The sequence below is a fragment of the Lepidochelys kempii genome, chromosome 16 (genome assembly GCF_965140285.1).
Source record: "Lepidochelys kempii isolate rLepKem1 chromosome 16, rLepKem1.hap1, whole genome shotgun sequence".
Classification (NCBI taxonomy): Eukaryota; Metazoa; Chordata; order Testudines; family Cheloniidae; genus Lepidochelys; species Lepidochelys kempii.
The window spans coordinates 20,269,361-20,291,292 of NC_136395.1; the positions used below are offsets into that span (position 1 = coordinate 20,269,361).

General features: G+C 51.7%; 1 protein-coding gene across 1 annotated transcript in view; it reads right to left on the minus strand.

The window, feature by feature from the left end:
* SARDH (sarcosine dehydrogenase) overlaps positions 1-21,932 on the minus strand; it is a 100,225-nt gene that overhangs the window by 32,292 nt on the left and 46,001 nt on the right. The window contains exons 16-17 of the mRNA XM_073314286.2: positions 17,750-17,897; positions 12,179-12,272 (exon numbers count right to left, since the gene is read on the minus strand). Coding sequence (XP_073170387.1) covers positions 12,179-12,272; positions 17,750-17,897 — 242 coding nt within the window. The remainder of the gene's footprint in view (positions 1-12,178; positions 12,273-17,749; positions 17,898-21,932) is intronic.

Below are 21,932 nucleotides of genomic sequence, written 5' to 3' on the forward strand. Positions count from 1 at the left end.
AAAGGCAGCAATAGGAAACGGTTAGCAGGAATCATTTTAAAAGGGAGTTGGGCAAATATATGGAGGAAAACAAACATCATATGGACGGGGATGTGGGCCCAGATAGCGTTCCTGGCTTCTGCCAGGACGATAAACTTTAGAGTGCTCCTCTCCCATCAGACTGAAGGGATTGTGTAGATCCAAGAAGGACTCAAACAAAAGAAAACCCCACAAGGATCATCTCAACACATAGATCTGTATGTTATTTGCTGTTTCAGAAATGCATGTGGACATCTTTGCAAACAATTGTGTGTGTATCGCATACTGGACTGCTGAGGTCATGACTGACCCCCTACGCTCCTTCGAAGTTCTTTATCATTTTTGAATCAGTTCAGTCTCCTTTGCCTGAGGTATGGCTAGTTTATTTCCCCACTTCCACATCTGCTTGGTTATGATCCAGTTTATTTTCTGCAAACATTTGGATGAATCTGTAAACCTCAGCTCTGGAGCCAGATTGCTTCCCGGGCTTTGCTCTTGCTGCTCTTGGAGGATGCAGAAAACTTTACCCGAGAGAGCCCCTGGCCCAGACAACGAAGCAGATTCTGTCTTCTGCTCCAGGTCCATACGCTGCTGACACATGGAGCCCCAACTTGCTTGGGGTGAATTCTCAAGCTCCTGGCTCAAGCTCTGGTGTAGGGAGCATGTCAGGAGTGGGTGGAGAGGGGAGGGGACAGGCCCATAGAATATGGTGCTATAGGGATTTTTGGTTGCACCACAGCCCCTGGACAACCCAGGATTGGAGATATTCCAGCCCCTAGAGCATCCCAAGGCAAAAAGGTGGCATAAAACTTTTGTCCCCTCTTCTACCCAGGCTGCATATTCTGTGCTGCACCTCTAGGAGCCAATGACTTTAATCTGAGGGTGTCCTGTACAGTGAAGCACAGGAGGAGAGAGATGGGAGAGAGGATGGGAGAGATGGACCCACAGATTCTCTCACTGGCTGCTGCTGGTGGTGGTGGTGATGGGTGCCCTAAATGTCCTGTGGCATCCTAGGTCTCCATTGCCTTCCCCACACATGGAACTGCAAGGCAGCCACCAAGTACTAGAACCAAGGCGGTGCGTAGTCCCTGACCATTCCTTTGGAACTGGGCCTGTCTGGCTGACCCTGCAGGACACCAGCCAGGCCTCAAGGAACCTCACCATCCCATGGAGCTCCAAGATTGTGTGCCCCACTTCCGTCTTTCTTGTGGCAGTGCAGAGGCGGCTGGCAACCCCATGTAGTTGTCACCCAACAAAAAACACCCTCAAAGGGAGGAGCAGTGGGAGGGGGATGCCACCTGCTGTATGTTTGCCCTGAGCCAGGTCCTCAGCACCTGGCTCAAAAATGTCTTGCATATTGCAGCTGTTCAGCTAGTCATTCCCCACCTTCCGGCCAGTGAGGAAGGGACAGGGACAGCGGGATAGACTGGGCACAGGAACAGGTACAAACAAGAACTGGAAAGGAGGCAGGCAGGAAGAGGGACAAGTGGAAAGAAGAAAGACAACTGGGAAAAGGACGGCTTATATTTTGGAGGCCAATGCCCCACACGGCAGTGCTGGGAAATGTAAGCCAAGGTGTGGAATATTCCCAGCTAACCAGAGTCCCCAATAAAATGTTCTTGTCTCCTAGTGCAAATCTCCACTCAGAAGCTCCACACTTCCCTGCAAATCGCCACTCCAAGCCCTCACATCCCTCTTACAGAACCCTGGGGCCCCAATCCCTGCAGGAAAACTCCACCCGCTGCTCAGCAGCAACCTAAGCCGGCCTCTTGGTAACAGATTCAATGACAGCTGAAGGATCAGCACTTCGGTCTTAATTACATTAACTGCACAGTCCCGGAAAGCTCCCTCGCTTTAATCTGCTGGCAACGGCTTTGATCTCCTTCGCAGTCAGATCTCGTCCTTAATTCTCCTGTCAGACAAGTTTCTTCACGTGCTCTGCCTGCATTTCAACACGTGCCCGAGCTGGCCGAAGGTATCATTCAGCCCATTTCCTACTCCTTCAGTGAAATCCATTCAGCATGACCCAGGAGTGTCCATTGAAAGACAAACAAAAGTCTATGAGTCGGGAGCATTAAATGAGCTGGGCTTGCAAGGGGAAGGAGAGAAATAATTGAATGGTGGCTCTGTGCCCAGCTGGGACATTATTTACCATTACAGTGTTAGACCCAGCCTACTTTCGAGTGCATCGGTCGTGTAATTTACCAGATTACATTCTCACCAACCGAAGCTCCATTTTTACATTGTTTCTGGCTGTCTACATTAGGGGATTGCCCTGGTGTGAATACATTGTTCTGGCATACCAGTGCAAATTTCTCTGGATAGATGGGGCCTCTGAGAAGGTATCCAAATCAAAGCCCCAACTCCAAAGACTCCTGAACTCTGGAAAAGCCCAGATCTGGATTGGAACTCAGGGGCTTGGTCCCAGTTCCAGTAGAATATATTATTATGTATTGAGCACCAGCATCGTGTTAAGCACTGTGCAAAGAGGCTGAAATAGTGCCAGCCTCAAGGAGCTCAATCCAACCGGATGTGACTGCAGCAGGAGGGAAAGATTCTAGTCTATAATAGATTCTTATACCTCACCATAGCATCTGGGTGCCAGGCATTAAGCTGTGTGATTAACATCTGTCTCAAATGGTTTGTTCTCTCTCCCCTGGGGAGAATTGTGTGTGCTGTGGAGTGTTTTGGAAGGGTTTTGTTTACGGGGTATTTATATTTTTAACATGACCATGCTGCTCTGTGCTTTGTATCAGAGACAGCCAGTCACAGAAGGGCACCTGGCACTTGCGGGTGGCGGAGGGGGGTGAGAAGGGGAGGTTTGTGATGGGCCTTAATCCCTGTGGGAGTTCGGACCAGGGTCTGGGACTGGCCCTCGAGAAAGCTCTGTCTCCCACACAGATGAGTGTTTAACGTTCTATTGGGCCAGGGCAGCAGAGCTGTTGACCATGGTCCTCCTCCCTCAACACGGTTTTCACTGTGGTAGAAGGGAGCCAGAATCGAAGCTGCGAGCCCACAGAGGAAGGCACCCCAGCTGCTGTGGTGAGAGACAAGGAAGGCACCACTAAGAGAAGCGGGAGGAAAGAGTGACTGTCAGGGAAGAAAGAATGGGAGCCAACAAGAGGCAGGATGTGCTGGGAGGAGGGAAAGGAGGCAAATATTGAAATCCTGCCTCTGTGGAGACGGGTGCCTCATCGCTTCTGAATGCTTGTGGTTCAGCCGCTTCAGATGAAATAGCAACCGAGGCACACAGAGAGCTGTGTGAATACATAAGGGGCTGTCGACAGGAACAGTTAGTTTGCTGGGGTAAGCTGGGGTATAAATCTATCCCGCACTAGCCTGTCGCGCACTCAGTGTCCACGTGGAACCTTGCTGCCGTGCAGATCAAAGCGCACGATGGAATGTTTAGTGCATGCACCGGTGGGGGCCACACAGACACTGGGTGTGCAGCAGACTAGTGATGGGCAGATTGCCAGGAACTACGTGCTCATGTAGGCAAGCCCTAAGACAAGACAACTCGCCAACAGGAAAGATGAAGCACCACTGAAGGAGAAAGCCCATGAGCGAAACAAAGCTGGGGAGGCCAGGAAAGGAGATGCTTTGAGAGGAAATCTGATGGAGGAGGGAGAGGTACAAAGGCATGGTGAGGCCTTTCCGAGAGTGGGAACATTGTATGGGCAGGTAGGTCTAGCACTCATAACATGGAAATAAACCATCACTAGAGATGTCCTGCTAAAGAAGAGAGACCAAGACCCACATTGGGGGTTGAGGGAGCATTTTCCAGCCCATATACAGGAACAGTTTGTTCCTGTGACCCCAAACAACAACAGGCTCTGGGAACTCATCCCTAACACCATCAAACCAGCAAGACAAAGCGAGGCCTTGTGAGAACAAAGAGATGAAGCCAAAACGCAGCATCAAATGCATAAGAATTTAAAATAAATAAATAAAATAATGCACTGGTCAGAAGGCTACTCACGACCAAATCAGAGAGCTATCTAGCCGCCACGAGCTATGCCTTTGTAACTTCTGCCTCATCGGCTGCAATGACCTCTGGCTGAGAATGCCATACCTGGTCCCCAAGTCGGCAGCTATTCTGCTCACAAACACATCATCCCAATACACCAGCTGCCCCATAGACACAGAGCCTGGCTCGCTGTACTCATTTTCAAAGCCTTGAATAGCACTGGTCCATGCTACCCCACAGCCGGCCTGGCCTTCCACAACAGTGACCTCCCACAGCAGCATCACTGTGTTGGAAAAAGAAACCTATAGACAAACAGGGGAAGACACACATCTGCTGAAGAGAGAACTTTCACAAGAGCTGGGCCATGTATGTGGAACTCTCTGCACCCTTTGCTGTACTTGGAACTAGATGAAAGCTTCCATCTTCGACAGCTTCCCAGCAATAACCCTCTCAAATACATCAGCCCCTTCACGCTCTAAAAACAAATCCCAACAATAAGTTTAGATTGCTCCTTAGATATGAATGTGCAATGTTGGATGGACAGATGGACGGATGACTTTTCAACACATTGAAGTTATTCCAGAATATGGTAGGTTGTGAATTTAAAGTGGAGTAGCTAATCAGGAATAACTCCATATGTGGACATGCTTATTCCAAAATAAGAGTGCCTTTTACTGGCTTAGTTTACTCCATTTCCACTATTCAGGAATCATTGCTCTGGAACAGTTGTGTTCTTGAATAGTTATTCCACAATAACGCCATGCGTAGACAAGCCCAAAACCATGAATTTTTTCAAGAAACGAGAGCACAACTAATATCTTTCTGCCCCATTCTGACAAGGCCAAAGAAACCAACATGTTTTAAGGCAATTAAATCCCTTCACTGGGGCTGTGTGCAAGTCACGCAATGTAATAAATACCCCACATCAAGTCCCGACATCGATACTGGGCGTGGGGCTGCGCACGTCCCACTGTGATGGTTTCATTGAATACAAAGGAAACTCATGGTGTCTCATGAAATCTGTTCATTACTGTGCTCTAGGGTGTAATTGCGTCAGTTGTTACACATCACATTGTTCTATGTCCCTAGGACCGGGTCAGCTCTTGTGTGTCTGCAAGTCTTTAGGAGGCAGTGGAACCAGGCCAGAGTGATGGATTTTTCTTCGTCATCCAAAGGGACATGTATTATGTTTCCTCAGACATACAGGAGCTTAGCCTTGGGTATTAGCATTAAGAATTACCATTCGCGCATTTCACATGCATAGCCAATCTCTTTAAATGTAAGGTCTTAGCAAATTCAAGACTGTCTGCACTTGTACAGAAAGCTTAAAGTTGTCAGGCTTCTCCTGTGATCAAATACACTGACTTCTCAGGGACCCCAGCCCTGAAATTTTAAAGGGAGAACATGACCTATTTTACATCTACTCAGTCACAGATTTTGAAAAGGGGGCTCCCATGTTGAGTGAATCTCTTTATCGCCAGCAGTAGTCCCTAGGCCGAAAGAGGACTCTTTTGTTCCTTTGACATAACTGTGGAAACACAAGTCAACATGCCCACATGAGGACTTATCACATCGGACAACTCCCAGCGTCTTCCCAGAGCTCAGTCCAAGCATTGCTAAGGAACAGCTGTGTGGGCTGGAAAGGGATGCTGGGTATTGGCATGCAAATGAGAATACTGAGCACTGTGGAAAAGCATGCTGGGTATTAGCATGCAAATGAGAACACCGAGCCACCCACTTTGCTCCTAGAACTTTTCTTTCCAGCAGAGCCAGAACAGAGGCCTTTGACATACACACGAGCGTCACTCCCTGTACATTGGAGGAACCACGTTCTACCATGGCAGAGGTGTCATGGCGCTAAAGTGGTGCAAGGAATACTAGTTATCATCATTAACAACAGTCCTGTATACTGTCCTGTAAATGCACACTGCACCTTAGGGACATAGGATAAGACATAGACAAGAGTCAACTTAGGGCCAGGTTCTACCACCCTGACTCACGATAAGTAACTCACTACTCTTACTTTACCATGGAGCAAGGTGCTACTCAACATGAGCTAGGGTGGCAGTATCCGGCCCTGACAACCTACAGTAGACAAGCAAACTCCAGACAAGACAGTTCAGAGAAGGAAGGGCCAGGAAAGACTACTAATGAGAAAGGAGGAAGCAAGGATTTCTGGAAGGGGCTGGTTTTCAGAAGGAGCTAAGAGAGGACGCTTGAAGTGGGAGACAGCTCCAAGCACAGAAGGAAACTGAGAGTGCTGAAAGGTGATGAAGGGAACCATAAGGAAAGAGGACAGGGATGGGGAGAGAGCCGAGAGCAAGGAGGGAGATACATGCGGCAGGCAGCAGAATGGTGCGGGTGGGAGGGGTTGCTAGATTCCTCTAGTGAGGTGACAGCATCCTTGGCTCTGCTGTTTGCATTGCACCTTTTGCCGTCAGTTATGGGCACAGGAGCCCATTTTCACTCTTAATTTAGAAACAAGCGAGAGTTACAGGCAGTGAGTGCAGCTGTGTGTGAAGGCCCGCAGATGGGCACAGCCACCTCAAGCGTGCAGGGGGCCAGCCACGAAGACCTACCTATATCTGTCTACAGGTGTGGATGTGTGTCTCTCTCTCAAACAGACTGATAGCCACCTCCACGTGTAGACTGATATAGGGAGGTCTTCTTGGCTGGCTTCCTACACTCTTGGGGTTGCTATTTCTGTGCCAGTGTGCAGTTCTTCACTGAATACGTAATGGGTGGGGTGTGTGTCACTCACTCACACACACACACATTCTATACAGCGTATATATACATAGGAATGAATCACTTAGGGCCAGATTCAGATGTTCCTCTTCACATAGTCCCTTCCTTCCCAGGCAAGCCCGTTTCATGTCAATACAGAACAAGGTACTACATCCGAAGTCTGTCCCTTTTTGGGGGGCGGTTGGGGACACTGGAACACTGCATATATGTACACACATGCACAATGCTCATGTGCGTCTGGCCAGGCCGTTTGCTCATCCGGCAGCTCTAGCTGGGATTCAGGGCTCCCCACAAGTCCCTAGAGCGTGCAACAGTTCCCAGCTCCCACCCAAGCTTCAGTGCAGGTGAACAAGACAAACTGCAAACTTAGGCTCTGAGAATGACTCTTCCTGCCAGGCTTCAGGGTCATCCAGCAGGCCATGGCCAGAGGAGCTGAAAGGAGGGATGGGGGCGGGCTGCCAGTGGGACGGCGTGGGGAGGATGGGGAAGAGAAACGTCCAAAAGCAACACACACAGCTGCCATCCCTCAAGAACATTTTAATGCTCCCTTTACATCTGGTCGTCTCTTAGATGCAAAGCACACTCCCCCGCTTCCCTCCCCCACACACCTGCATTCCGTCCAGAACCGGAAACCAAAGCCAAGCTGCAGAAAAAACAAATCACATCCGAAGGCCTCGGTTCCAGAGCAGATCGGCTCAGCTGCCCCAGCGTACAGGTTCATAGATCCCAAGGCCAGAAGGGACCATTGTGATCACCTAGTGTGACCTCCTGTAGAACACGGGCCAGAGAACTTCCCAAAAATAATTCCTGGAGCAGGGCTTTCCCAAACACATCCTATGTTGGTTTAAAAAGAGTCAGTGATGGAGAATCCACCACGACCCTTGGTAAATTGTTCCAGTGATTAATTACTCTCACCATTAAAAATGCACACCTTGTTTCCAGTCGGAATTGGTCTAGCTTCAACCTCCAGCCACTGGATCATGTTAGATCTTTCTCTCCCAGCCTGAAGAGCCCATTTTCACATCTTTGTTCCCCATCTAAGTTCTTATAGACTGTGATCAAGTCTCTCCTTAATCCCCTCTCACCTGTGTCTCAGGGAGCCATCCAGATGCCACAAGGACTGAAAAGTGACTGGGTCTTAGAGATGGAGAGGCATGGGAATCTGGGAGGCAGTGACCATGAGTTGGTTGAGTTCAGGATCCTGACACAGGGAAGAAAGGTAAGCAGCAGAATACGGACCCTGGACTTCAGGAAAGCAGACTTCGACTCCCTCAGGGAACGGATGGGTAGGGTCCCCTGGGGGACTAACATGAAGGGGAAGGAGTCCAGGAGAGCTGGCTGTATTTCAAGGAATCCCTGTTGAGGTTACAGGGACAAACCATCCCGATGAGTCAAAAGAATAGTAAATATGGCAGGGGACCAGCTTGGCTTAACGGTGAAATCCTAGCAGATCTTAAACATAAAAAAGAATCCGATGAAGTGAGCTGTGGCTCACGAAAGCTCATGCTCAAATAAATTGGTTAGTCTCTAAGGTGCCACAAGTACTCCTTTTCTTTTTGCGAATACAGACTAACACGGCTGTTACTCTGAAACCTGTCATAAAAAAGAAGCTTACAAGAAGTGGAAGGTTGGACATATGACCAGGGAAGAGTATAAAAATATTGCTCGGGCATGTAGGAATGAAATCAGGAGGGCTAAATCGCACCTGGAGCTGCAGCTAGCAAGAGATGTCAAGAGTAACAAGAAGGGTTTCTTCAGGTATGTTGGCAACAAGAAGAAAGCCAAGGAAAATGTGGGCCCCTTACTGAATGAGGGAGGCAACCTAGTGACAGAGGATGTGGAAAAAGCTAATGTACTCAATGCTTTTTTTGCCTCTGTCTTCACTAACAAGGTAGGCTCCCAGACTGCTGCGCTGGGCATCACAGCATGGGGAGTAGATGGCCAGCCCTCTGTGGAGAAAGAGGTGGTTAGGGACTATTTAGAAAAGCTGGATGTGCACAAGTCCATGGGGCCGGACGAGTTGCATCCGAGAGTGCTAAAGGAATTGGCGGCTGTGATTGCAGAGCCATTGGCCATTATCTTTGAAAACTCGTGGCGAACAGGGGAAGTTCCAGATGACTGGAAAAAGGCTAATGTAGTGCCAATCTTTAAAAAAGGGAAGAAAGAGGATCCTGGAAACTACAGGCCAGTCAGCCTCACCTCAGTCCCCGGAAAAATCATGGAGCAGGTCCTCAAGGAATCAATCCTGAAGCACTTACATGAGAGGAAAGTGATCAGAAACAGGCAGCATGGATTCATCAAGGGAAGGTCATGCCTGACTAATCTAATCGCCTTCTATGATGAAATTACTGGTTCTGTGGATGAAGAGAAAGCAGTGGATGTATTGTTTCTTGACTTTAGCAAAGCTTTGACACGGTCTCCCACAGTATTCTTGTCAGCAAGTTAAAGAAGTACGGGCTGGATGAATGCACTATAAGGTGAGTAGAAAGCTGGCTAGATCGTCGGGCTCAACGAGTAGTGATCAATGGCTCCATGTCTAGTTGGCAGCCAGTGTCAAGTGGAGTGCCCCAGGGGTCGGTCCTGGGGCCGGTTTTGTTCAATATCTTCATAAATGATCTGGAGGATGATGTGGATTGCACTCTCAGCAAATTTGCGGATGATACTAAACTAGGAGGAGTGGTAGATATGCTGGAGGGCAGGGATAGGATACAGAGGGACCTAGACAAATTGGAGGATTGGGCCAAAAGAAATCTGATGAGGTTCAATAAGGATAAGTGCAGGGTCCTGCACTTAGGACGGAAGAACCCAATGCACAGCTGCAGACTAGGGACCGAATGGCTAGGCAGCAGTTCTGTGGAAAAGGACCTAGGGGTGACAGTGGACGAGAAGCTGGATATGAGTCAGCAGTGTGCCCTTGTTGCCAAGAAGGCCAATGACATTTTGGGATGTATAAGTAGGGGCATAGCGAGCAGATCGAGGGACGTGATCGTTCCCCTCTATTCGACATTGGTGAGGCCTCATCTGGAGTACTGTGTCCAGTTTTGGGTACCACACTACAAGAAGGATGTGGATAAATTGGAGAGAGTCCAGCGAAGGGCAACAAAGATGATTAGGGGTCTGGAACACATGAGTTATGAGGAGAGGCTGAGGGAACTGGGATTGTTTAGTCTGCAGAAGAGAAGAATGAGGGGGGATTTGATAGCTGCTTTCAACTACCTGAGAGGTGGTTCCAGAGAGGATGGTTCTAGACTATTCTCAGTGGTAGAAGAGGACAGGAGAAGGAGTAATAGTCTCAAGTTGCAGTGGGGGAGGTTTAGGTTGGATATTAGGAAAAACTTTTTCACTAGGAGGGTGGTGAAACGCTGGAATGCGTTACCTAGGGAGGTGGTAGAATCTCCTTCCTTAGAAGTTTTTAAGGTCAGGCTTGACAAAGCCCTGGCTGGGATGATTTAATTGGGGATTGGTCCTGCTTTGAGCAGGGGGTTGGACTAGATCACCTCTTGAGGTCCCTTCCAACCCTGATATTCTATGATTAATGGTCTTCAAACTCCCTTTATCTTGTTACTGCGGGAGACTGTGGTTCCCCGTATTAAAGAAAAAGGGCTCTCGAGATTGGCCCTCCTGCTTTTCGATATCAGTACCCCAGGGCAGGAAGTAGCAGAGCCCAAGAGCTCAGTCTTCACTCCATTCCCAGTGCAATAGCCCAGAATTCCATCCCCCTTTGCTATCAAACGTCCCCCATGCTGCCCGGAAAGGGCGTGGTGCCACCCAAGCCAAAGCCAGCTGGGTCAGCCGCATCGGAAAGTCGTCACCCTCTGACGAGGCAGCACCCTGGTGAAATGAGCTAGTTCAGGTCAACATCGCTACCAATGCTGCCATGCCACCCCCACCCTCTCCCCCACATGCTGAGCAGCTTCAGCAGAGGCCAAGGACTAGTGGGCCATGAAGACAGGATTTCCTTCTCCCACCTCCCACGGCAGGGCAGAGGCATGTGGCTGGGGCAGCGTGTACATGTCTCTGGCTGGGCTCTGTAGGTGCTGGGGGTCGGGGCACTTCTGCGGCCCCCGGACTGTCAATCCAGCACCTTCAGCAGGAAACACATTGACATGCACTCTCATTTTGTTTCCTCCGATCAGACTCTTTGGGGAGCAGTCTCTTCCCTTGATGTTTTAAACCAGGAAATGCACAGGGGCCGGCTGGACCTGGGATTGGCCCCAGGTACATGGGAATGAAGGACACACAGAGAATTGCATGATAAAGGAAATTTCAGCCTTCTTGAAAAATGTGGCAATGATCCCACATCACAGGCAAGTCCTCAGCAAGGCTGCCCGATGGGGGAGTGTCAGAAGGTCATGCCACATGAATGTTTGGGGAAGAGATGTCTGCAGAGATGCCAAGGAGCTGGGGATGGCAGGATTTTCACACACACAGCTCTTCCCTGCTGCTGTCTTCTTCTCTTTCCCATCCCTTGTTGGCCACTGACCCCTGTGCATCACTCAGCTCAGTTGAACCTGTCCAGAGTACAACCTGAAGAGACACCTTCCCTCTGCCACCCTGCAAGGGGTAATGCTTCTTCTAGCAGGAGACAGAGAGCATGGCCTCGGTCAGAGAGCAGGCTAGAGCAGTCTTAGCCCTGTTACTGGCCCCGTCCCTCCGGAGCACTGAAAGTCCCATAGGTGAGGCAGGATGGCATCTGACTGATCATCTCTGTCAGGGGCAGGTTTGGTTCCATTCAGAGGCTGCTGGGGCAGCTGCTTCAGGCCAGAATTGAGGGCTGCCAGTGCCTAGAGAGTGTTATCTTGCATGGTGTGGGTGGAACTACGTGGCGGGAGGAATCCCACTGCAGGACAGGCCTGCCAGCCAGAGGAAGCAGGAGCCCAGAGCACTCCAGGAGCCCATCATGAGGGCATGCTGTCTCCATTTGCCCATATGTAACAGCACGTGGCAGGCAGGGTGGATTAGTAGAATTTAAGGCCAGACGGAACTACCAAATCACCTAGCCCCCGCTTGCTAGTGGTGTAGAACTCTATATCCTGGCCCAGGTGACACTAGAGATCTCACACCTTCACCTCCCAACATCCTGATCCCCATCTTAGCTTCCTCCCCCTTACACACACGTACCACACACCTGGTTCCCGGGGCTGCTGGTCTGGGAGTCCCGGCTTCCCAGACCTGCACTGAGGTGGGTATACGCCTGCACTAATGTGGGGGTGGGAGTTACTTCGAGCATCAGCCTTTGTTTGTACAGCATTCTGATCTAGGAGGTCCTGCTCATGGGGCTGGGGCCGTGCGAGAGGCTCAGCCAATCAAAATGCTTTGTTGCCTTCATGTGAAAGTCCCTAGACACACACGGGAGTGCCACCCAAGCAAAAACTCTTGGGGCAGAACCTTCCTCATGCAAAGCGGTGGAAGGAGGAAGTGTTAGCCTAGGGCTTGGGCTCCTACCGTGCATCCTGCTGCCTTCACCAGCTTGTGGGAGGAGAAGGGGAAGGCCTCGTTGCTGAGATCGGTGTCGAGAACCTCCTGAAGGACCATACGGCTGCAGGGAAAGAGCAGAAAATCCTGGTGAGAAGGATGCTACAACTAGGGGCCAGCAAGTCACTAGCTCACGCACTACACCCACCGTGCAAGCTCACATGGAAAGTTCTGCTTCTGGCATGGCCTGAAAGGGCAGCTGGCTGTCTGCTTGGGAAGGACAATCTGCCCTATTTCTCCCCCGGCCTTCTTCTCACCTCTGTTCTGTAGCCCTCTCTAGGTTCTGTGGGAAAGGCACACCGCTGACGGCGTAGGGCTGCTATTTACAGCCAGTGTCTTATTGCTTATGACCTGCTCCTTCTCCTCATCACAACTCCAAGGGGACCAGAAAAATGAAACCCACTAATATCCTTTTCACTCATGCTCCATGGTGGTGTGTATGCTGGGAGAGAGCTCAGTGTCAATGAGCGTAAGTAGAAAATGCATATTTCTATATCCTTGTGGTCAGGGCATGGGGCTAGGATGCAGAGGAGCTAGGTTCTACTCTGGCTTCCACCACAGACTCCTTTAGTGACCTTGGGTCAGTCACGTAGTCTCTCTGTGCCTCAGTTCCTGCTCTGTACAATGGGGACAATAGCACTGCCCTGGCTCACAGGGGTGTTGCGAGGATAAATTCAATGACTTTGGTGAGTTGTTCAGATACTGCAGTGATAGGGGCCAGATAAGGACTTAGGGAGATGGAAAAGTTTATTAGAGAAGGGGTATGGGGTTCAAGTCTCCTGGGGTTCTATTCTCAGCTCTGACACTGACTCGCTGTGTGACCACAGGCCTGTCACTTCACCTCGCTGCTTACCCATCCGTACAATGGTTCCCTGTCTCATAGCGGCGGGGTAACTTGTGAGACATACCCAACCAGGCTCTGAGATCCCGGGATGAAAGATGCCAGACAGGGGCAAAGTACTGCTAATGCCTGAGGCAGTTTCCCAGTGCGCGTCCCTCCCTAAACAGATTCCCTCCGTGCTCCCGCACAGCTGCAGCTTTGGAATCCAAGGCCCCCCAGCCTCCCTTGCTGTCCTTTGGGCTGCAGAGGTGCCAACGATTGCCAGGAGCTGAAATTCCTCCCAGTTTGTGGCTTTTCTCTGCCCAGACTGTGGCTGTGAAGAGGCCTGCCAGTAAGTGACTCCCCGTGAGTACCGCTCTCCATGGCCAGGGAGCCCCATGTGTTGCGACAGCCCCTGGGACACAAGCATCCACTTCCCTCTCCTTTACGTAACTCTCCCTGGGGGAGCCCTGGGATGAGCTTGCTTTTGCCCAGTAAATGCAGCATCGTCTTGAGCTAGGCAGGCTCCTCGTCGCACCCTGTCAGGCTGATGCACCGACAGCGCTTGACCCGGGCGCCAGGAGCTGATATTTAAACAAGGCTTCCACCAATCCCATCCCAGCTCCACGGAGGGCTGCAGGGAAAAGAAAGAGCTTCTCCTCCTCCAGGCTGTCACAACCCACCCCACCCTCACCTCAGAGGAACATGTGCTCCAGGAGAGGGAGGACAGGGGCCGGAGAGCACTGACTGACACCAAAAGCTAACTCAACCCATATCTCTGCCCGCATCATGATGGCACTCCTCCAACCCCAAGGGCTAATTTATTAACTGAGACTGGTTACAAGATGTCCTACTGGCGAGGTCAGTCCGTAGAATACTCTCCCCACCAGTCCGTAGACCCATTGCATGGGAATTTTAGAAGCAAGCTTGGCAATGTGCCAGAGGGGACAAATCTTGTCTCAGCAGCTGGGTAGTCTGGATAAAATCGAATTATCCACACTAGGTTCAGGTCAGAAGGGCCCATTAGACCATCTAGTCTGACCTCCTGCACAACACAGGCCAGGGGATTTCACCAGCGATTCCTACGCCAGGCCCATAGGTCTTGCCCTTCTCCTTCTCCAGGATGGCTTTGGCAGGGGGAGGCGACTCATGCTCAGATCTGAACTTAGTGCCATTAAGACTGGGCACTGCTTCCCCGTTTCTCACCTCCTCCCCCACAGGCCTGGAGGGTTCAGCGATGAAAGCCGAGCTCAACCCAAAGCGGTGAGGGCGTTTCATTTCTGTTTGAAACATGCAGCCCAGCAGAAGATCCCCATGAGGGTCCCGGGCCTACAAAGACTTCCTAGGGCGTGTGGTGCTCGCTGGCACAAGTGAGCCCCTGGAGGCCACTGGCAGCGCAGGCAGCTGATAGGGACCCACAGCGGTTGGACTGCCCCTATTATATCATTTCTGCTGGAGGGAAGTGGGGGGAGGAAGGGGCATGACCTCGAAGATATTCTCATAATCCGAGGCTTGGCTACAGAACAGCTCTTCCCAGCACGGCACTGGCCACGCCACTGAACTCTGCAGAGAGGAATAAACGCACTCCCAGCATTGTGGAGGCTTTTCCTTCATTATCCTCTCCTCACTGCCTTTCACTTTCAGGAGCCCCGGTGGCTGGGTACGTGTCAGCCACTTCCAAGCCTTGAACTGGTTTCTAATGAGCGTTGGCTTGTCCCATATGACAGAGACAAATGTAAGGGCGGCTGTGACTTGCCGCTGTCTAATGCATATTTACAGCCCCGCCCACGCTCTTCAGGGCCTGCCGCTGTCTCCCCGGCTCCCGTCACCCCTCTGGGCTGTGTTACACTAAAACCTGCCTTCCTGGCACGATAAATAGGTCAGCCACTCCGGAATGGGGAGCCAAAACTACTTGTGGGTCAATAAATACATACAATTGTCCAGATTCTGATCCCAACGGGTAGGTCTACAGAGGGATAAAAGACCCGCAGCATGGCCGTGGGCGGCCCGGGTCAGCTGACTCAGGCTTGCGAGGCTCAGGCTGCAGGGCTAAAAATTGAGGCCATTCAGGCTTGCGCTCCAGGCCAAGCTCTGGGACCCTCCCCAAATGCAGGGACCCAGAGCTCAGGCTCCAGCCCCAGCCTGGAGGTCTGCACAGCTATATTTCAGTCTGGAGCTGTGCTGGACCGAGTCACGTGACCTCGGCCAGCGGTGGGTTTTTTATCCCTGTGTAGACATACTCAATGACCTGAGCAAACGTGCAGAGGGGAGCCAAAGGAGTTCCTCCCAGGGCACATCGATGCTTACGGCAGTGTGTAGCATACGGGCACTGCACGCCCAGCGAGTGTGGGTATCAACGGCAGTGTAGACAGTGAGGCATGGCTCAGGTGCGTAGTGTGTCCTACACGCCAGAACCTCCCGAGTATGAACCCTACATGGCTCTCCACAGGCCCAAGTGGTGCCCCTCATGTCTACACAGTTATTTTTAGCAGCATAGCGTCCCGCTGCCTCAACCTTCCACCACAGCGTGAAGCTTCACGCCACAGCGACGAGGGTGGACGCAGCCCTGCCTTTCCCAGTGGCACATAACGACACATGTAGGGCCTGTACCCGACACGCCGCCGTAAGTGTAGACGTTTGCACCAACGTCGCTGGGAACAGACTGGCCCTTGATTTCAATGCCAGTAAAACAGCCGGGGCCCCGAACGCCTGCGAATGAGGGCAAGGAAAAACTCCCACGTCCTCCACTCAGGAGGGCCCGGGGTGTGGCAGCAGTGGCACTGGGTGTAATTAACAGAGCCCAGCTAACGACGCCAAATCAGCCAGGCTCCCCGGCCCATGGTTCACTGTGGGACCTCCCTCCTGCAGGCTGCTGTGGGGAAGGAGGCTGATTCTCACAGACCGCATTTCAGGAACGGGGCAGTGGGCACACGTCTGTATTCCTGTTCCTGGAAGGGGGGACGCTAGATAGAGGTGTCCTATTGCCCTGTTAAACAAGAGGGGGTGGGGATGTGGTGCAGCTACAAATGAGAGCGGCTCAGTCCGGAGCAGACTCCCTGGGAGTAGGGGGGCCCCCCACACAGAGCCCTCACTCAGTAGGAAGCAGTTTGTGTGGCTCACCTCAGGCGCTGGACACAGCATGCTAGGAAATGGGGCACTGAGCACTCTGCCGGAGCTAGCCCTGGCGACTGACAGGCCAGAGAGCACTGGTGAGGTGTAGCTTGGAAGCCAAATAAGGAGGGGGAGTAAGAAGACAGGAGGCCTGCCTGCCTGCCCCAGGTGGGCATTTCTAATGCCAGATCCTGACAAAGGACCCAACAGCTGTAACGATCAGACTCCACAGTCAGTCCCATGACTTCCTCAGGGCTACTCGTGCAGTATGGTGCAATGCTCACCATGAGCGAGAGGGATGAGACGGACCATGGGGCTGATCCGCTATGGCAATTCCTCTGTTCCTAAGTAAGGGTAACCCACCAGGGCCCACAGAGACCGATGTATGTAAGAGCGCACAGGATCCACACCCTGGGAAGGAGTGTCTTCCTCTCCTCCTCCTTCTCACATGTCCCACTGACTCTAGAATGTGCAAGTGAGCTCCACCGTGCAGCTAGGCTGGGGGTGGGGAGAGGGGGAAGCGGCACTGATCAAATTCGGGACATGGTAGCGTGGAGAGTAGGGGAAAGCAGGGAATGGGACTGGAAAGAAACCACCGTCCATGGAGCTGGGAATCCTAGCTGCCCGGGAAACCACCTCTTTGGGCGACCCTGGGGTAGGTTTAGTTTTAAACACCGTTGTGCTCCTAGCTGGAGGGTGAATGGGAGGCACAGAACCCCGGCTGAGCAGGCCCAGTGCAAAGGGTCAGGGCTTGTGGGGCAGAGCATGCGCCGAGCAGCGCAGAAGAAAGGTCTAAATATTTGATGCTTTATGACATGGCTTAGCAGTACCAGTAGCACAGAGGAGATGGGTGACGAGAGGAGAGGCAGGTGCCTGGAGAGACCTGATGAGATCTTTCCACTCCAGCACCGGGCAATGCACTGGCTCAGGTGCTCAGACAGGACTCCAGCAGGTGGGGCAGGCAGCATGCTGGGCTTCCTCCCCTCTCCTCCTCGGAAGGGGTCATTTCACTTTGCCCCTCCTGCACCCTAGCACAGCTAGGGAGGGGTCCCAGCACACACAGGCATGCGCCACTTACCGTGTCCCCCAGTTTGCTGTGGGATGGATTGTGCCAGGCGCTGCATGGGCGCACAAGGAGCAGGAGGAGACAGCCCCGCTGTGCAGGGGCTGGGAATAGCCCCAGTGTGAGCCCCCTGCTAGCCACCCAGGCCCCACCCCCACATACTACAGACTGCAGAGTACACGGGAAGCCCACCCTGCAGCCACTGAAAAGGGCTTGGAGCTGTCCTAGAAAAGGTGCTGGCCCAGTCAGGGTCCTGCTGCAGCGAGCTCCCCGTCATTTCTCAGTGCAGGCCACAATCCAGCCCAATATCATTCGCCCTTCTCATCCTGTCTTAGGGTAAGACAAGGCCCCTTTCTCTGCATGCCACTTGGCTCCCCAGAGCCTTCCCTGGGGTTTAGGCAATCAGGATTACAAGGCATCAGTGCAGCCGCCTTTCACCTCCAGACCCCTGGCTTCGGTCACAAGTGGTGAGGAATTTGGACAGTGTTCAATTCAGTGCCAGTGAAACAGGGGGCCCTGGTCTCTTCTCCAGCCTCTCGGGGCTTACCTTGCCGGCCCCTGGATGCTGATCATTCCCAGCTCCTCGGAGCAGTCGACCAGCTTGCACTGCAACCTCATGTCCTGCAGCACCGTGGTGATGTGCGACCAGTTGTGCTGTGCAACAGCTCCACCAACAGCCAGGTAATAGCCATCCCCTGCAAGGAACACCGCCAGCTACTGAGCCGTGCAGACTCCACACGCAGGCACGGGGATCAGCTAAGCTCAACACTCAGCTTGGCCAAGCGCTCCAGAGGCCAGATGCTTCTCGGAGCTGCTTGTGTCTGCCAAACTGGGCTGGGAGCCTCCCACAAAGGGGCAAACCCTGCAGTCCTTACTCGGGCAAAACTCCCCTTGAAGCCAGTGGGCTCGATCCTGCAAGCAGCTAAACATAAGAACTCAAGAATGGCCCTACTGGGTCAGACCAAAGGTCCATCTAGCCCAGTATCTTGTCTACCGACAGTGGCCAATGCCAGGTGCCCCAGAGGGAATGAACAGAACAGGTCATCATCAAGTGATCTGTCCCGTCGCCCATCCCAGCTTCTGGCAATCAGAGGCTAGTGTTTGTTGGCTATTGCAGCATCAAACTTGGGCCTCATTTTGTTCGTCAGTGTACCCAATTATTGTAATGATGATGGTTTTATAGTACACACGAGGGCACCCTCGATTCAAATTTAAGTCAGTGAGAGTTGAGGGCTCTGAAGCACCTGCTGGGATCAAGCCCAGCAGGAGTTTTTCATCAGTAAGGCCGGGGTGAGGTCTGAGAAAGTTGAGGGCCAGAGGATCTCCAGGATCTTTCCTTTGTTCATCACTTCTGCTTTCTGCAGCACCAGAAAGGGTAGATCAACCAGCAAAACAGAACAACAACAATAATCAAACCTGATACTAAGTTGAAGTTTTGGACAAAGCTTTGGATTAGCTCCTTTTCCTCACCCTTTTAATGGTCTGACTTCACCCAATGGAGATAGACCCTGGACCTGATTGTCTCACCTCGTCCCATCTAGTTGCAGTCATACACACACTTTGCCCAGGTGTGAAAGCCTGACACGTGGTGCAGGTTGGGGAGAACCAGAAAATACCAAATACAAAATCTGCCTTCCATTCAGCTCCAAAAGCCCCCCACCTCCCTGTGGGGGGAAGGGTTACTACTCTGGTGTTCTGCAAGTCGCTCTAAGAGCTAGTGTCCAAGGGTAGCATGATGCAAGCACGCAGTGCCTCTGACCCTAACCTCCGGGATGTCTGCACAGCAATTAAATGCCCGTGGCTGGCCCGGGTCAGCCGACTCACAGGGCTTGGGCTGTAAAATGGCTTTGTAGGCATTGGGTCTGGAGCCTAAACTCTGGGAAGCCATGAGTGGGGAGGGTCCCAGAACTTGGGCTCCCGCCCGAGCCAGAACGTCCCCACAGCCCAACCCCCCTGAGCCTGAGCCTGCTGATCTAGGCCAACCACGGCCGTGCCATGGGGCTTTTATTCCAGTGCAGATGTACCCTCAGCTACAGTGCTGTTTTCCTATGCAGACAGCTTCCTTGGCTTGGCTTAGGGGCACTATTATCTCCCCAATTGATCTTTTCTTTCTACAGTTGATCTTCAGAGTTCTCAGAGTACCAGGTACCAGCCATGCAATCCTTCAGCATGTGGCACTCCCATTCAATTCAACCGGGATTCTGTACCCAAGAGCTTATTGGGTAATTCCAAGCGGCAAGAGTTTTTGTCAAGGACCCTTGAAACAGCAAAATCTTCCTCTGAGGACCCTGGGAGCTGCCATGTTTTCACCCAGTTTGCCCTACTATAAGATGTAATATTCCACCCGACACCGAGATGTTCAGCGAGCGAGAAGTGCAAGGCAGAGCAGCCTACAGTTACCCCGGGTACATGCTCACACCCCGGTTCCTGACATCCCCTACACCAGATACATGGAGAGAGCGACAAATTGCCTTGTCTTCGCACGCGTGTTTTCCACAGACAGTGACAGTGCTGGCTGTGTGCACGCAGTGGAAATGTAGCTGCATAGGTCCCCTGCGCTTTGTACCTTCAATCCAAAGGGATGCAAAGAGGGCAGGAACTGAAAGCTGCCTCTGGAAAAACTCAGCAAAACCATACTGTGATCAAACTCCCTAGGACAGCGAGGCGGGGTGTTGCCACAGTGCATTTCCCAATGCCTTTCACTAACAAGGTCAGCTCCCAGACTGCTGCGCTGGGCATCACAAAATGCGGAAGAGATGGCCAGCCCTCTGTGGAGATAGAGGCGGTTAGGGACTATTTAGAAAAGCTGGACGTGCACAAGTCCATGGGGCCGGACGAGTTGCATCCGAGAGTGCTGAAGGAATTGGCGGCTGTGATTGCAGAGCCACTGGCCATTATCTTTGAAAACTCGTGGCGAACCGGGGAAGTCCCGGATGACTGGAAAAAGGCTAATGTAGTGCCAATCTTTAAAAAAGGGAAGAAGGAAGATCCTGGGAACTACAGGCCAGTCAGCCTCACCTCAGTCCCTGGAAAAATCATGGAGCAGGTCCTCAAAGAATCAATCCTGAAGCACTTGCATGAGAGGAAAGTGATCAGGAACAGCCAGCATGGATTCACCAAGGGAAGGTCATGCCTGACTAATCTAATCGCCTTTTATGATGAGATTACTGGTTCTGTGGATGAAGGGAAAGCAGTGGATGTATTGTTTCTTGACTTTAGCAAAGCTTTTGACACGGTCTCCCATAGTATTCTTGTCAGCAAGTTAAGGAAGTATGGGCTGGATGAATGCACTATAAGGTGGGTAGAAAGCTGGCTAAATTGTCGGGCTCAACGGGTAGTGATCAATGGCTCCATGTCTAGTTGGCAGCCGGTATTGAGTGGAGTGCCCCAAGGGTCGGTCCTGGGGCCGGTTTTATTCAATATCTTCATAAATGATCTGGAGGATGGTGTGGATTGCACTCTCAGCAAATTTGCGGATGATACTAAACTGGGAGGAGTGGTAGATACGCTGGAGGGGAGGGATAGGATACAGAAGGACCTAGACCAATTGGAAGATTGGGCCAAAAGGAATCTGATGAAGTTCAATAAGGATAAGTGCAGGGTCCTGCACTTAGGACGGAAGAACCCAATGCACAGCTACAGACTAGGGACCGAAGGGCTAGGCAGCAGTTCTGCAGAAAAGGACCTAGGGGTGACAGTGGACGAGAAGCTGGATATGAGTCAGCAGTGTGCCCTTGTTGCCAAGAAGGCCAATGGCATTTTGGGATGTATAAGTAGGGGCATAGCGAGCAGATCGAGGGACGTGATCGTCCCCCTCTATTCGACATTGGTGAGGCCTCATCTGGAGTACTGTGTCCAGTTTTGGGCCCCACACTTCAAGAAGGATGTGGATAAATTGGAGAGAGTCCAGCGAAGGGCAACAAAAATGATTAGGGGACTGGAACACATGACTTATGAGGAGAGGCTGAGGGAGCTGGGATTGTTTAGCCTGCAGAAGAGAAGAATGAGGGGGGATTTGATAGCTGCTTTCAACTACCTGAAAGGGGGTTCCAAAGAGGATGGCTCTATACTGTTCTCAATGGTAGCAGATGACAGAACGAGGAGTAATGGTCTCAAGTGCAGTGGGGGAGGTTTAGATTGGATATTAGGAAAAACTTTTTCACTAAGAGGGTGGTGAAACACTGGAATGCGTTACCTAGGGAGGTGGTAGAATCTCCTTCCTTAGAGGTTTTTAAGGTCAGGCTTGACAAAGCCCTGGCTGGGATGATTTAACTGGGAATTGGTCCTGCTTTGAGCAGGGGGTTGGACTAGATGACCTTCTGGGGTCCCTTCCAACCCTGATATTCTATGATTCTATGATTCTATGATTTCCCAGTCCTATTGCATGACCTTCACTTCTGGGAGATCACTAGAAAGGTCCAGATGGAAAAGGCAATCCTCAGTCAGGGTCACATCCTCAGCTGGAGTAAACTGACTAAGTCCATGGAATGATGCTGATTTACATCAGCTGAAGATCTGGCCTGTCAGCCTGGTTTCCATCACAAGATTTTGCCAGCACAGCAATGTCAGCTAGGAGTGTGAAAAAAAATAAATACATCACACCCACAATCTGAGACAGCTCTGCCGCCAAAACTCCCTGGTGTAGACACAACTCAGCCAGTGGAAAAGTGTTTCTGTCAGCAGAGCTAATGCTGTTCAGGGCGGTGGTGCAGACAGAACTCCTCCTATCA